Source organism: Heteronotia binoei, chromosome 1, assembly GCF_032191835.1.
Source record: "Heteronotia binoei isolate CCM8104 ecotype False Entrance Well chromosome 1, APGP_CSIRO_Hbin_v1, whole genome shotgun sequence".
In the NCBI taxonomy this organism is placed as follows: domain Eukaryota; kingdom Metazoa; phylum Chordata; class Lepidosauria; order Squamata; family Gekkonidae; genus Heteronotia; species Heteronotia binoei.
Window position 1 is genome coordinate 158143154 of NC_083223.1, and position 15779 is coordinate 158158932.

At 46.8% G+C, this 15779-nt stretch overlaps 1 protein-coding gene across 3 annotated transcripts in view; it reads right to left on the minus strand.

Annotated features, from left to right (window-relative positions):
• The window catches only part of ARID4B (AT-rich interaction domain 4B), a 176088-nt gene that overhangs the window by 86679 nt on the left and 73630 nt on the right, over window positions 1–15779 (minus strand). For all 3 annotated transcript variants that reach the window (XM_060243094.1, XM_060243107.1, XM_060243100.1), the window contains exon 4: window positions 15674–15739. In XM_060243094.1, coding sequence (XP_060099077.1) covers window positions 15674–15739 — 66 coding nt within the window. The remainder of the gene's footprint in view (window positions 1–15673; window positions 15740–15779) is intronic.

Below are 15779 nucleotides of genomic sequence, written 5' to 3' on the forward strand. Positions count from 1 at the left end.
CTGAAAATAGAGCTACAGACAAGATGGCAAAGTGCATGCCTCCTGGCCATGCCAGCTGTTTGCTGATAACAAAGACGAATATTGCAGGATTGCTTCTGAATAACTGGTTGCAAACATGACCCTCAAAGCATGGGGTTATATAAAACCAGCCAAGAAAGGATGCAATGCAATGTGTATGACAGATGCTAAGAGAGCCAGTTTAATACAGTCGTTAAGTGTACAGACTCTTATCTGGGAGAATCATGTTTGACTCCCCACTCCTTCACTTGCAGCTGCTGGAGTGGCCTTTGGTCAGCCATACCTCTTGCAGCAGTTGTCCTTGAAAGGGCAGCTTCTGGGAGAGCTCTCTCAGCCCCACCTAACTCACAGGGTGTTTGTTGTGTGAGTGTGTGTGGGATTGTGAACCGCTCTGAGATTTAGAGTGAAGGGTGGGATATGAATCCAATATCTTCATATTCTTCTAAACCACTAACTCTGCCTTGTCTGACTTCTGGCACCTGATACTTAGAACCTGCAAGCCAGTACACTACGTCCACTACACAGAGGCACCGCTGTTGATGAAACTTGTCATATACCATCAGGGCCGGAGCGTGGGAGTCAGCGAACTATGTGATGGCCTGGGGCACTGGCTCCCACAGGGGCAGGTGCCCCCTCCCCATCCCTGAGCCTTTCTTGGCTCTGAGGGGTTGGAGGAGCTTCCCTGATCCCTCAGAGCCGAGAAAGAACATGGCTTCCTCTGCCCAGCGTGCTCCAAACTTGGAGCATGCTGGGCAGTGGAAGGCACCCAGTGTTCTTTCTGGGCTTCCATTCTGCTCTGCTCCCCCCCTCCGCGTGATCAGACCGCGCTGCGTCTCTGCCCCACTGGCTGTAACATGGCCATGCATCTTATCCTTCTTCTTCTAAGAACCTGCTGGAGGATGCTTGGCTCCCTCTCCCTTCCAGTTCTGGAAAGGAGGGAGAAGCATCCTCCAGCATGTTCTTAGAAGGATGAGGATAAGATTTACGCCACGTCACAGCTGGTGGGGCCGAGGCGCAGCACACTGTGATTGCATGGGGTGGAGGTAGAGCAGAAGGCGCGGCACATCACAGCCGGGGGGGGGGAGGCGGGGCAGGGCTGCTGGGCAGGGGGTGCGCCATTGTGATGTCACTTCCGGGTGCTGTCGTTGCTTCGTGCATTCACTAAAGCATTGGGGGAGGAGTGCCAGCACAGGGTTTTGCCTTGGACGATAAAAACCCTAGCGTCGGGCCTGTATACCATTAACTCCTCCCAAAACAAACACTTGATGCTGTGACGAGGATCAGCTGTAGCTTTAAATGAGTGATCAAATAATGTAGATTGTACACCTGGGCTCCCCTCCTCCCAGGCAGTGTTCCCTCTAAATTGATCCAGTGTGAACTAGCTCACAGCTCTTTAGCCTCTGGCTCACACATTTTTGTCTTAGCTCAGGAAAAATTGGCCCCAGAGCAAACTAATTTATGCAGTAACCCACAGCTTTCATGCCAGTAGCTCATACAGTAGAATTTTTGCTCACAAGACTCCACAGCTTAGAGAGAGTATTTTTCCCCAAGTACTTTTTTCAACAGTGTACCTGCCCATATACACCCTGAAAATGTACAATGTGTAGTCTACAAGGCACATGTCATATATAAAATTATTAATATACAAGTTTGAAAGGTGAACATAGTCACCTTAGTCTGAAAGTTAGTAATTCACAAATACCACCACAGAATTGTCATTTTGTATAATAACAAGACCAAATGCTCATTAGAAATAATGTTTTTATAAGAGTCAGCATGCCCACATGATTTTAAGAAGTCAGGTTTCTGACTTTTACCCCAGATGCCCTGAAAATCTTAGAGTAAATTTTGGTCTGTCTCATATCACTCTTAGCTGCCAGCAGATGGTGAACAAGAGCTAATGACCAATGTTGTTCTACAGAAAAGGAATCTAAAACAAAGGCCCAATTAACTTTTTACGTTTGTGACACAAACATACTAGTGCACTGCCACTGAAACTCTTCAGTTACCTCAAAGACAATGAAAGTGAGAGAAATATCTAACTACTGTAAAGCTTGATTTTTTTTCACCAATGGAAGAAATCTGTTTGGTCTCTTGTGTTTAATGAATTACATTTAAGGATCACACATCTCTTCCCATGAATCTTCATATTCCCTTTTAATTTTTTCCAGTTGTGTCCTTTGTATACTTCATAAAAAGGGACTGCTTAACATTTTGTTCTTTCCAATATAGACTATACTTGCTTTACATTTTAATGGTAATGAGAATATAGTTACCATTAATAGTTTTCTATTAGATGCTTAATATATTTTTGAAAGTGTGCATTTTCATTTATTAGATAGGCCACAGTTAAACTTTATTCATCAGCACAAGGGATAAACTACTAAGACACACCCTATTACAGATAAAGTCAAGTAGTCATACCTATTTAACATAAGAGACAATTTATTTCCATCATTCTTCTTTTTGTAATACATAGTGAAATTTATCACCTAACATTGTATGCAAAGCCCACAGATGTTTTGCAGGAATGGTGATGGCACACACACAAAAATCCTTGAGTTGGAAAAGAAGTTATTTATTTATTTAATCAAATTTATATCCCGCCCTCCCCTAACAGATAAAAACCACATAAAATATTAAAAAACATAATATAAAATCATTTTTCAATACATTTTTCAACCATAAAAATCCAAGATGCACGTCGATGTTTCTGATTATCTTTAATCAAGTTACCAGTTGCTAGACTAGATGGTCCATGGCTGATGTCAAACAGGTTTTTAGGAGAAGTTTCTGTTATTTGGGACTAAGCTGCATTTTGGATATTTTTCATTAATTGGGTTCTGAGCATTTATTACTTCCTTATGCTTGCTTTCTGATGCATACATGTAAATATGTTATTGTTGTTACTTAGGCAATGGCCTATCAATAACTTTTAGCAACATCTATAAAACATGCTTACAGATGCTTGTGTTAAATCCTGTATCAGATGTCTTTTTAAGGCTGTAAACCACTAACAGAACAGTAACAAAACCAATGGGATCTTATTTTGAACTGCACTCAACATAACATGAAGTGACAACAATGTGCGCACGCACACAATTCAATTCAAAGTATTAGCTATCACATCCAAAATCCTTCATGGCCTTGGATCCTCATATCTACAGGACAGCCTCACCTTCTATGCCCTGCCATGACAAATTTACTCATCTGAACAGGGCCTAGAAACTGCATACATGAAATACCGCCAAAATAAAATGAAAGTCCAGTGGCATCTTAAAGACTAACATTAATTTCTTCATGAACTGTCATCAATTATGCTCACTTCTTCAGATATGTGGAATCTTACTGGGCATCTTACTGAAGGAGTGAGATGACAAGGGGCAGGAGTTAAGGCAGAGAGCAAATGTCATAAACCTTTCAAATGTAAATCTGTGTGGGAGAAATGGTATAAAGATTAGATGAGAATCAAGTAATAAAACTTCAAAGTGTGTCTGAAACAGATGATAAGAGAGGTCAGAAGTTCAAATAAATAAACAAGGTGATAAACTTGTTAAAATGTGCAGATAATGATATAAAGCTAGAGTCTGATAACCATGTTCAAAACAGCCAATCAAAATTTCTCTAAAGTGAATTCTGTGAAGCTGTTAGGGTTTGCAGTGAGTAAGGAAACCCAAGACTCTGTTTAAACTAGGATGACATGTAGTATTTAATTTCTTAATGAGTTCTTATTCAGCATTTTCACGTATATTTCCTTTGAATCTTTTCTTTCTTAACCAGTGACTTTTAGGTCTGGAACTGTATGTCCGGGGTAATTAAAATGATCTCCAAGTGGTTTCTGGACGTTGTGGTTTCTTTATGTCTGATTTGTGTCCACTGATTCTCTCACGCAATTTGTCCACTGTAGACAGTAGAAGGACACTGACACATGACAAATATTAAATTTGGATAATGTGCAAGTTGAAAGGTTCAGGATGGTGTAGCTGGTGTTATTACATCCCATAACAATATTAACCAAGTGTACAAAGGGACAAACTGGTAATAGTAGTCTGTTGCAGGGTTTGGTTCTTGGGTTTTTGTCTCTGTTGGGTAGTCCATGGTTGCTGGGGAGAAGCCATTTTTAGTTAAGGGGGCGGCCTGTTATAAAGGAAAAGCCTAGCCCACAAGGCCAACTAAACATACTTATACATGAGAGGCTGTAGGTGCATTGAAAAGGTTTAAGTTGTGAGATGTAGTGGAGCTCCAGTGTTGCCTTCTTAGGGTCTGTCCTGTACTAGGCTGGCTCTGGGTACCAGTCTGGCTTTGTTCATCTTTTCATTTACTTTATTTGGTGAGTACTGTACTCCAAAAAATGCCTTTTGTAAATCCTATGAGTTCCTATATGATGAATTAGAACAAATTAAATTATAATGCAGTGCTTGACTGTAGAGCAAGGGAGGCTAAACTGCGGCTCGGGAGCCACATGTGGCTCTTTCACACATATTATGTGGCTCTTGAAGCCCCCACTGCCCCGTCAGCAAGTTTGGAGAAGGCATATCTCTTTTTAAATCACTTCTCAAAGCCAAGCCAGCAAGCAGCTTGGAGGATACATTTAAAGTTGTTCTCTTTCCACATCTCCCTCCCTCCCTCATCTATTTGCCTTTCTGCCTTCCTTCCTTGTGGCTCTCAAACATCTGACATTTGCGTCTTGTTACTCTCAAACATCTGACATTTATTCTACGTTTGCAGTGTATTTGACAGTAAGATGGTGCTTATGTGTCTACTGCATAGAGTCACAGTATTAGCCAGGAAATGTACTTGTTCTGTGGACTGGTCCATGCCTAGGTTGGATATTCTGATAGAATCTCTTAGGAGCCTCCTTACCATGTATCCAGATGATGAAAATATCATCAGTAAATCTTAGATACAAGTCAGGAGTTAATGGACAGGAGCCAACAAAGCACTACTCTAAATGTTTGCACACTGTGGTGCCATGTGGGTGCCCATAGCTGTGCTACTAATCTGAAGATATAAACTGTTTTTTTTTAATTCAATGTAGTAGTGGGTGAGGACAAACAACGTTTAATAGGCAAGTTTGCTATGGTGTCATCTGGGTTGATCCTGATGGCTTGCAGTCCATCTTTGTGGGGGATGCTGATATATAAAAACAACAATCATGGTTGCTAAAACAGTATTTTCTGGGATCCTGTCAGTGGACTGTAGTTTCCTCAGGAAGTCAGCTGCATCTTGTAAATAACTTGGGGTACTGATGGCATAAGACCTGAGGATGGAATCCATATAGCCAGACACTCCCACAGTAATAGTGCCAGTACTTCAGACAATGGGACATCATAGGTTACCAGGTTTATGAGTGGATTCACACCTAACATTTTATTGGTTTAGTTAGTCTTTAACATGCCACTCAACTTCTGTTTGATTTCCCTACTGTGATTAATATGGCTACCCCTTTGTAATCATTGCAGAAGCATGTATCTAAGAAGCATATATGGTGTTAAACAAATGAAGAACAGAAATCTAGGCCTCATATTTTAAAAATTCATTCTAAAATTCAAAAGAATTTTCATTCTGATATACCTTTTTCCTTATCTTTAATAGGAGTTATTCCTAAGCACTCCTCTGGGGGTGAAAAGAACCAGAATCTGTTTGCAATGTATTATGTATCACACAACAGATTCCAACAGATATTAATGGGACCCGAGGCTACAGCAGACATAATTCTGTACAGAACTCCCACACTTGCTTTCTTCTTAAATAGCAGGTGTGTGGGATGCCAATTCAGATCAGATGAGATTCAGATCAAATTCATGTCATGTTGGGGGATCCAACTAGTGAATGGAGAAATAAAAAGTAAAAATTAAAATAGACCAGCATAAGTGTCTTCTAAGAATCCTACAACTCTTTCAAGCAAAGTCCTAGGCTTTTTGGTGTTTCAAAACAGAATCTGGGATTTTAAGAGCCCCACAGTGCAACAGCATGCAATTCCTGAGGGTCCATGAGGGAAATGGAAGTCAGAAAATCCCTGTGATCAAGTGGAACATCTCGTGGCCTTTTAAGTTCAAGTTCACAAATACATTTTCTCTCTCATAGATTGCTGCCTTGACGGGCGATAGGCCTTGCATGGTTCAGTGAGGCTGCAGGCTATGCCATGCAGGGCCACCAAGACGGACAGGCCACAGCTGAGAACCCAGACAAAATGTGATCCATTGGAGAAGGAAATGGCAAACCACTCCAGTATCCTTGCCAAGAAAACCCCATGGACAGTAACAAAAGGCTAAAAGATATGGTGCTGGAAGATGAGCCCCTCAGGTCAGAAGGTGCCCAATATGCTGCCGTGGAAGAGCGGAGGACAAGTCCAAGTAGCTGCAGAAAGAGTGAAGCGGCTGGGCCAAAGCCGAAAGGACGCTCAGCTGTGGATGTGTCTGATGGTGAAAGAACAGTCCGATGCTGCAGAGAACAATACTGCATTGGAATGTGGAATGTAAGATCTATGAATCAAGGTAAGCTGGATATAGTCAAACAAGAGATGGCAAGACTGAACATCGACATCTTGGGAATCAGTGAATGAAAATGGACGGGAATGGGTGAATTTAACTCAGAGGATCACTACATCTATTATTGTGGGCAAGAGTCCCATAGAAGAAATGGTGTGGCCTTTATAGTTAACAAGAGAGTAAGGATGGCAGTAATGGAATACAATCTCAAAAATGATAGAATTATTTCGGTCTGTATCCAAGGCAAACCATTCAATATCACAGTAATCCAAGTCTATGCCCCAACCACTGATGCAGAAGAGGCTGAAGTGGACCAGTTCTAGAATTAACACCAAAAAAAGATGTCCTCATCATAGGGGACTGGAATGCCAAAGTAGGTCAAAAGGTAACCGGAACAACCGGCAAGTTTGGCCTTGGAGAACAAAATGAAGCCAGGCAAAGGCTAATAGAGTTTTGTCAAGAGAAAAAGCTGGTCATAGCAAACACCCTCGTCCAACAACCTAAAAGGCGACTCTACACGTGGACATCGCCTGATGGGCAACACAGAAATCAGATTGATTATATACTCTGTAGTCAAAGATGGAGAAGCTCCTTACAGTCAGCAAAAACAAGACCTGGAGCTGACTGCGGCTCAGATCATGAGCTACTCATCGCAAAATTCAGGCTTAAACTGAAGAAAACCGGGGAAGCCATTAGGCCATTCAGGTTTGACCATGATCACATTCCTTATGAATAGGAGCTGAAGAATAGGTTTAAGGAACTAGTTGATAGACAGAGTGCTTGAAGAACTATGGAAAGAGGTTTATGACATTGTACAGAAGGCAGCAACCAGCACCATCCCAAAGAAAAAGAAATGCAAGAAAGCAAAGTGGCTGTCTGATGAGACTTTACAAATAGCTGAGGAAAGAAGGAAAGCAAAAGGCAAAGGTGAAAAGGAAACATTCACCCAACTGAATGCAGATTTTCAGAGAACAGCAAGGAGAGATAAGAAGGCCTTCCTGAAGGAACAATGCAAAGTGATAGAGGAAAATAATACAATGGGAAGGACAAGAGATCTCTTCAAGTAAATTGGAGAAATCAAGGGAACATTTCGTGCAAAGATGGCCATGATAAAGGACAAAAACGGTAGGGACCTAACAGAAGCAGAAGAGATCAGGAAGAGGTGGCAAGAATACACAGAAGAATTATACAAGAAGGATCTCAATGTACTTGACAACCATGACAGTGAAATCGCTGACCTTGAGCCAGACATCCTGGAGTGTGAAGTCAAATGGGCCTTAGAAAGCATTACAAACAACAAAGCAAGCGGAGAGGATAGTATCCCAGTTGAGCTATTCAAAGTCCTAAAAGACAATGCTGTTAAAGTGATGCACACAGTATGTCAACAAATTTGAAACACGCAGCAATGGCCACAGGATTGGAAAAGATCCAAATCCCAAAGAAGGGTAATGCCAAAGAATGTTCAAACTATCGCACCATTGCACTCATTTCACATGCCAGCAAGGTCATGTTAAAGATTCTACAAGCTAGGCTTCAGCAGAATGTAAATTGGGAACTACCAGAGGCTCAAGCCAGGTTTCGGAGAGGCAGAGGAACTAGGGATCAAATTGCCAACATTCACTGGATTATAGAGAAAGCACGGGGGCATCAGAAAACGTCTATTTCTGCTTCACTGACTATGCTAAAGCCTTTGATTGTGTGGATCACAAGAAACTGTAGCAAGCCCTTAAAAAGATGGGAGTATCAGACCACCTCACATGTTTCCTGAGAAACCTGTATAAGGGTCAAGAAGCAACTGTCAGAACGAGATATGGAACAACTGATTGGTTTAGAATAGGAAAAGGAGTTTGACAAGGATGCATATTGTCACCTTGCTTATTTAATTTATACGCAGAGTACATCATGAGGAATGCTGGCCTGGATGAAGCACAAGCCGGAATTAAGATTGCCGTGAAAAACATCAACAACCTCAGGTATCCAGATGACACCACTCTAATGGCAGAAAGTAAGGAAGACCTAAAGCACCTCTTGTTGAAGGTGAAAGAGGAGACCACAAAAGTAGGCTTGAAACTCAACATCAAAAAAACAAAGATCATGGCATCCAGCTCCATCACCCCTTGGCAAATAGAAGAGGAAGACATGGAAGTAGTGACAGACTTCACATTTCTGGGATCCAAGATCACTGCAGATGATGACTGTAGCCATGAAATTAAAAGATGTTTGCTCTTTGGGAGGACAGCTATGGAGAACCTAGCCAGTATAATAAAAGTAGAGACATCACCCTGCCAACAAAAGTCCGTAAAGTCAAAGCGATGGTATTCCCAGTAGTAATGTATGGCTGTGAGAGCTGGACCATAAGGAAGGCCGAGCGCAGAAGATTAGATGCTTTTGAGATGTGGTGCTGGAGAAGAATCGTGCTTCATTGACTATGCTTGGACTGCAAGAAGATCCAATCAGTCAGTCCTAAGGGAAATCAACCTAGACTGTTCCCTGGAAGGTCAGATGCTGAAGCTGAAGCTCAAATACTTTGGCTACCAAATGAGAAGGGAGCACTCACTGGAGAAGATCCTTATGCTGGGAAAGACAGAAGGCAAAAGAAGAAGGGGACAGCAAAAGATGAGATGGCTGGACAGCGTTACTGATGTAACAAACACGAATTTGAGCAGACTTTGGAGGATGGTGGAAGACAGGAGGGCCTGGCGTGACTTTGTCCATAGGGTCGCACTCGAATGTGCAACTGAACAACAAAAGAATACATTTTAGTTGTCTGGCATACTGTCAAGACCCCTAACAAGGAGGAGCTGGAAGGGTTAACAGACCTGCCAGCCAGTTGCCAGCCAGTTCCTCAGTTGAACAAACAGCAGCTGGCCCATCAATCACTCTCCAGGCACCAGTCTCAGCTGTTGATGATCAATCTCCTCCAAGCTTCCTCCTCCCATCTCAAGAGTTCGAAGCGAGCTCCGGAAAGAACTTTCAGAGCGAAGACATGAGGCACGCTGATGCTTCAGATCTCTCAGCCCTGAGTTCTAGCAGAGTCACTGCCACCCAGGGAGCAGGCTGATTGAGACTCCTATATAGCTCCCACCCAGGACCTGGTAACCTTGTGGAAGCAACAAGTCTATTCTCTGGCTTGCATCCACGCTCCTTCCTGATCCTGACCTGCTTGATTTCCTTGGCACCCTGGCTTTTGGACATTGACTTCTGATTCCAGTTTCTGATTTTGCATTGGTGACTTGGCTCCTGCTTGACATCCTGGACTTTGACCTTGGACTGGCTTTGGACTCCTGCCTGCCTGCATCCTGAGAATGTGACAGATTGCTTCCACCAGACACTCACTCCACAAAATGGATGAGGAGGCAAGTGGAGGCTCTGGGCAGCTAGCAGCCTTGCTCACTCAGATACAGCACCTCACTCAGATGGTGGCTCACCTGCAACAGTAGCAGCAAGCCACTGTCGCTGCCCCACCCAAGTACCTGGTGCTTCCCCAAGAGAAGTCCACTGGGAAGGTGGAGTTTCCTGCATTCCTGGCACAGTGCAAATTGTATATTGAATTACGTGCCAGAGACTTCCCCAACGACAAGACCAAGGTATGCTTCATTGTCAGCCTCTTAAAAGGGCAGGCAGCTAAATGGGCTACCCCCTTGCTTCTAGCCCCACCGCCCCTGCTGACTGACTACCAGGGCTTTCTGGATCATATGGCAGTAGCCTTTGCTAACCCCCAGCAAGCAGCCATCGCCAATCAGAAGATCCGGACCCTTAAGCAGGGTAGGGACTCAGTTTCCCAGTACTCAACCAAGTTCAAGCTTCTGGCCCAAGACCTGGCCTGGAATGAGGTTGCCCACATGGATCAGTATACGGAGGGGCTGGCTGACAAAGTCCTTGATGAGCTGGCACGAGTAGACCGACCAGCCACACTGCAAGGCCTAATCACGCTGTGTCTCCACATCCATGGCTGCCTGGAAAGCCGCCGCCAAGCGCAAAGCAGCAGCCCATCCCTCTCAGCTGCCCTGCCACCTAGCGATGGTGACAACACCAGTCCCAAGACTGATGACCCCGAGCCCATGCAACTCGGGGCTGCACGGCCGCAGCTCACCCCCGAGGAAAAAGCACGGTGCTGCTCACAGAATCTCTGCCTACTGTGGAGGGGCAGGGCACTTCTTCTCTGGTTGCCCCGCCAAGTGCACCCAGCCAAGTACCATGCCACCGCTGCCAGTAGAAGACCAACCCCAAGTCTGAATGGACCCCCCGACTTGGGGCACCTAGCTGTGTCCCCTGAACCCTACATTACCAGCCAGGGGCCGTTCCTTGTACCAGTCACACTTGGCTTGCCGGACTCGCGCTGGCTGTTCATCTACGCCATGGTCTACTCTGGGGCCGCTCGCTGCTTTGTTGACGTGGCCTTTGTGAAGCAACAGCAGATCCCACTGCAGAACAAAGACACCCTGACCCTGGTCGAAGCCATCGACGGGAGCCTCCTCCGCTCTGGTCCGGTGACCCAAGAGACCCACCCGGTCACACTCCAGATCCAACACCATCACAAGCAAGGAGAATTCGATGTTGCTCGCATGCCTCGCTTTCCCCTCATTCTGGGACACTCCTGGCTCGTAAAGCACAACCCCCACTTGGACTGGGCACAGGGAAAGCTGAACTTCAAGGACCTTTGTCCTCACCAGGTCCGGTTGGCCACTCTGGCCGCCGCTCCGGCTGCTGATCCTCTACTTCCCCCGGCCTACACAGGCTTTGCCGATGTCTTTGAGGAAAAGGGGGCCGACCAGCTGCCCCCTCACCAGCCTTATGACTGTGCCATCAATATGGTATCGGAGCTAGCAGCCCTGCGGCACGTCTGTCAGGTCCTGCAATGCCTGCACGAGCATGGTCTCTATGCCAAGCTAGAGAAGCATGCCTTCGACTTAACAGCAGTTGAGTTCCTGGGCCACATCGACTCACCCCATAGGACTCGGATGGACCCGAACAAAGTCAAGGCAGTCCTGACCTGGCAGACGCCGTGGAACCGCAAGGACGTACAGCGGTTCCTTGGCTTTTCCAATTATTACCACTAGTTCATCCCTGTCTGTGCCAATGTAACCACACCTCTGACCCAGCTCCTCTGGCCCAAAGAGCCATTTCATTGGACACCAGAGGCAGACTATGCCTTCACCACCCTGAAAACCTGCTTCACCATTGAGCCGCTCCTGCGTTACCCAGACCCGCAGCTGCCGTTCACAGTAGAGACCAACACCTCCAGTGTGGCCCTCAGCGCAGTGCTATCCTAGCAGGAGGACCCCTCCCAGCCGCTGCAACCCTGCGCATACTACTCGCAGCAGCTGATGCCCGCAGAGAGCAACTACACCGTCTGGGAGTGGGAACTCCTGGACATCAAGACAGCCTTCGAGGTTTGGAGGCATCATCTTGAAGGGGCCGCCACCCCATCCAGGTCCTGACTGACCACCGAAACCTGGAGCATCTACAGACTGCTCGACGCCTCACCCAGCGTCAGATCCGGTGGTCCCTCTTCTTTTCCCAGTTTGACTTCCAGATTACCTACATCCCACAGAACCGGAAAGCAGATGCCCTCTCCCGAAAACCAGAGTATGCTGTGCCTCTAACGGAGGAGACCCCAAAAGGGCTCATCCTTGTACCCTCGGTCTTCGCTGCCACCACAACTCACCCGACCTTGGCTGCAGACATCTAGGCCAGCCAGGCCCAAGACCCCTGGGCTCAGCAACGCCTCCTGGAAGTGCAAGATGGCCCAGCCGGGGACCTCTCTACCCGCCAAGATCTCCTCCTGCACTGTGGGCGCCTATACGTGCTTCCGGGACCCCTCCGGACCGACGTACTCCGACTGACTCACGACTCCCCTCCAGCAGGGCACTTCAGCCAACATAAGACCCTGCACCTGCTCACGCAGGAGTTCTGGTGTCCTCGTGTCCGTGCCGACGTAGCCCGCTATGTTGGTTCCCGTGAGGTCTGCCAGCGGGCCAAGGATGCACCGGCCAAGCCCCCAGGGCTTTTGCATCCCCTACACACGCCTGCAGGACCCTGGGACACCGTTTCCCTGGACTTTATCACTGAGCTCCCCAGGTCCAAGGTGCACACTTGCGTCCTAGTGATGGTGGACCTCTTTACCAAGATGGCTCACTTTGTTCCATGTCCCAAGCCACCCACGGCTCATGAAAGAGCCCAGCTCTACCTCCAGCACGTCTTTCACCTGCATGGACTCCCGGCACATTTGATCTCAGACCAAGGCCCCCAGTTCACCTCTTGATTCTGGCAAGCCCTGCACTCCAGCTTAGGCACCCAGGTCCATTTGTCCTCAGAGTACCATCCCCAAACGGATGGGCAGACCGAATGCACTGACGCCATGCTGGAACAATACCTGTGCTGTTACACCAGCTACCAGCAGGATGACTGGGCCGCCTTGCTACCCCTGGCCAAGTTTGTCTACAACAACGCCGTACATGCGTCCACGCAACAGACCCCATTTGCTGCCACCTATGGGTACCACCCTCGCTTCTTCCCTGCAGTCCTGCCCCCCACAGCGGTTCCTGCTGCAGATGTGCACCTGCAGGAACTCCAGGGCTCTCCAGGCCTTGCTCCAACAGCAACTCCAACAGGCTAAAGAGCCCTACAAGACAGCCGCCAACCGAAAGCGACAGGTGGGGCTCCCACTGAAGCACAGGGACCACGTCTGGCTCTCCACCCATTACCTGCGTCGGCCTGGCCGGTCTCACAAGCTAGACCCTCGTTTCGCGGGGCCTTACGTGATCACGAACGAAATCAACCCGACTACAGCTGTCGGCCACCCTCCGTATCCACCCGGTCTTCCACTGGTCCCTCCTTGTTCCTGCTACACCACTGGATCCAATCCGACTGCCACCTCCAGCGCCGCCTCCTACTGTCCTGCTCGATGATGATGAGGAATACGAGGTCCACCAGCTCCTGGACTCCCAAATTCACCATGGGGACCTCCTCGTGGACTGGGAAGGCTATGGCCCCGAGGACCTTTCATGGAAACCCATGGACAACCTACATGCCCCTGACCTTGGGCAGCAGTTCCACATGGCCTACCCTGACCGGCCTGGCCCGTCTGTGGGGGGAGAGGGTGTCCTGCGGGGGGGGGGGGGTAGTGTCATGACCCCTGATGAGGAGGAGCTGGAAGGGTTAACAGACCTGGGAGAGTTGCCAGCCAGTTCCTCAGCTGAACAAACAGCAGCTGGCCCATCAATCATTCCCCAGGCACCAGTGTCAGCTGTTGACAATCAATCTCCGCCAAGCTCTCCTCCTCCCATCTCAAGAGTTCGAAGCAGGCTCCGGAAAGAGCTTTCAGAGCGAAGACATGGGGCACACCGATACTTCAGATCTCTCAGCCCTGCGTTCTAGCAGAGTCACTGCCACCCAGGGAGCAGGCTGATTGAGACTCCCATATAGCTCCCACCCAGGACCTGGTAACTGTGGAAGCAACAAGTCTATTCTCTGGCTTGCATCCATGCTCCTTCCTGATCCTGACCTGCTTGATTTCCTTGGCACCCTGACCTTTTGGCTTTTGGACATTGATTTCTGATTCCTGTTTGTAATTCTGCATTAGTGACTTGGCTCCTGCTTGACATCCTGGACTTTGACCTTGGACTGGCTTTGGACTCCTGCCTGCCTGCACCCTGAGAAAGTGACACACACCATGCTAGAAAAAACTAGCTATTCTTAAATTCTATAGATCAGAAAGCTCAACCCAACTTAACTACTGTGCAATTTATGTTGTATCAAATTTATACAAATAACTATTAGGCTGAGTAGTTAGTAGGGTTGACACGCTTCAGGTGTGGTCTGGAGATCTCCCAAGCACCTAAAGGCAGGTCAGCGCTGCTGTTATTGCTACACCTGACAGCAGCATTCAGCACAATTGATGATGATCTGTTGGCTCACTGCCTCTGACACTGAAGTGGGACAGCCCTGAAGTGGGTTGTCTCATTTCTCCGTGGTCAGGGACAGAGGGTCCCTTCTCTCCCTGCTGTTATTCAACATATATGAAGAAGATATTGGATTTATATCCCACCCTATACTCAGAGTCTCAGAGCGGTCACAATCTCCTCCACCTCCGCCACCCCCAAAAAGACACCCTGTGAGGTAGATGGGGCTGAGAGCTTTCAAGCACAACCTCTGCCAGAGCTATGGCTGACCCAAGGCCATTCCAGCAGGTGCAAGTGGAGGAGTGGGGAATCAAACCCAGTTCTCACAGATAAGAGTCAGCGCACTTAACCACTACACCAAATTGGCTGGTGAGCCTGTTCTGTGAGGACGACATTATGAAAGTTCAAATAATAATAATAGTAACAATAACAACTCAGCTCCAGAAATAATTCCCCTGGAGACAATGCAGCTTTGAAGAGTGGATGTTATAGCACTGAATCATGTTGAGGTTTCCCCACTCTCCCAACTCTGCCCTCCCCAGGCTCCACCCTCAAATCTCCAAGATTTTCCCACCCTGGAATTGGCAACTCTATATAGGATTGTTCTCTAATTTTCACTATCATAACTATAAATGTACTGATTTGTAAGGAAATACATCTGGAGGATTTCTACCCTTCTTTCTACTAAGCAGACTTCCCCCCCTCCCAAATATAGATGAGGGGTCCCTTGGTGAAAGACCCCACAAGCCCAGCCACCAATCAGCTGGCCAGTGGCGGGAACTTACTCTGGAAAAGAGAGAAGCTCTGCCAAAGTGCAGTGACATGCCTACAACACCCTGGTGTTTGGGCAAAAACCCTAGAGTAAATGTGGCTTCCACCATAGAGTTTTTGCCTAAATATCAGAGTGTTTCCCACAACGTCCTGGAAATGACAGCATCACTTCTGGCTTATGTGAGCAGGCACATGGGCATGTTGCTGCATGTATGCAGAGCCTCCCTTCTGCATACATGCAGCAAATCCTCCCTCAATTCCATGACAGTTGCCAGTAGGAACTACTAACTCAAAGCAGTTTAGAGGTAAATATTTAAAAATACAGATTACTATAAAAGATGTAAACACCTGACTGCAACAACTACAGCAACACATTGATCAATAATAAATTAACCATAAAACTTGAAAAGCAAAAAACAAACAAATCCCCAAACCACACCCCCAAATTTAAAAGCCACCCACAGCAAAAAAGCAACAGAAAAATATTACCTTTAAAGGGCCTTTTATATGATCATCCTGAACTTCCACAGTTGACGAATCATGCCTAAATGTTACCTGGAATTGAAGGAAAGTGCAGTGTTCAAGTTTATTCGCA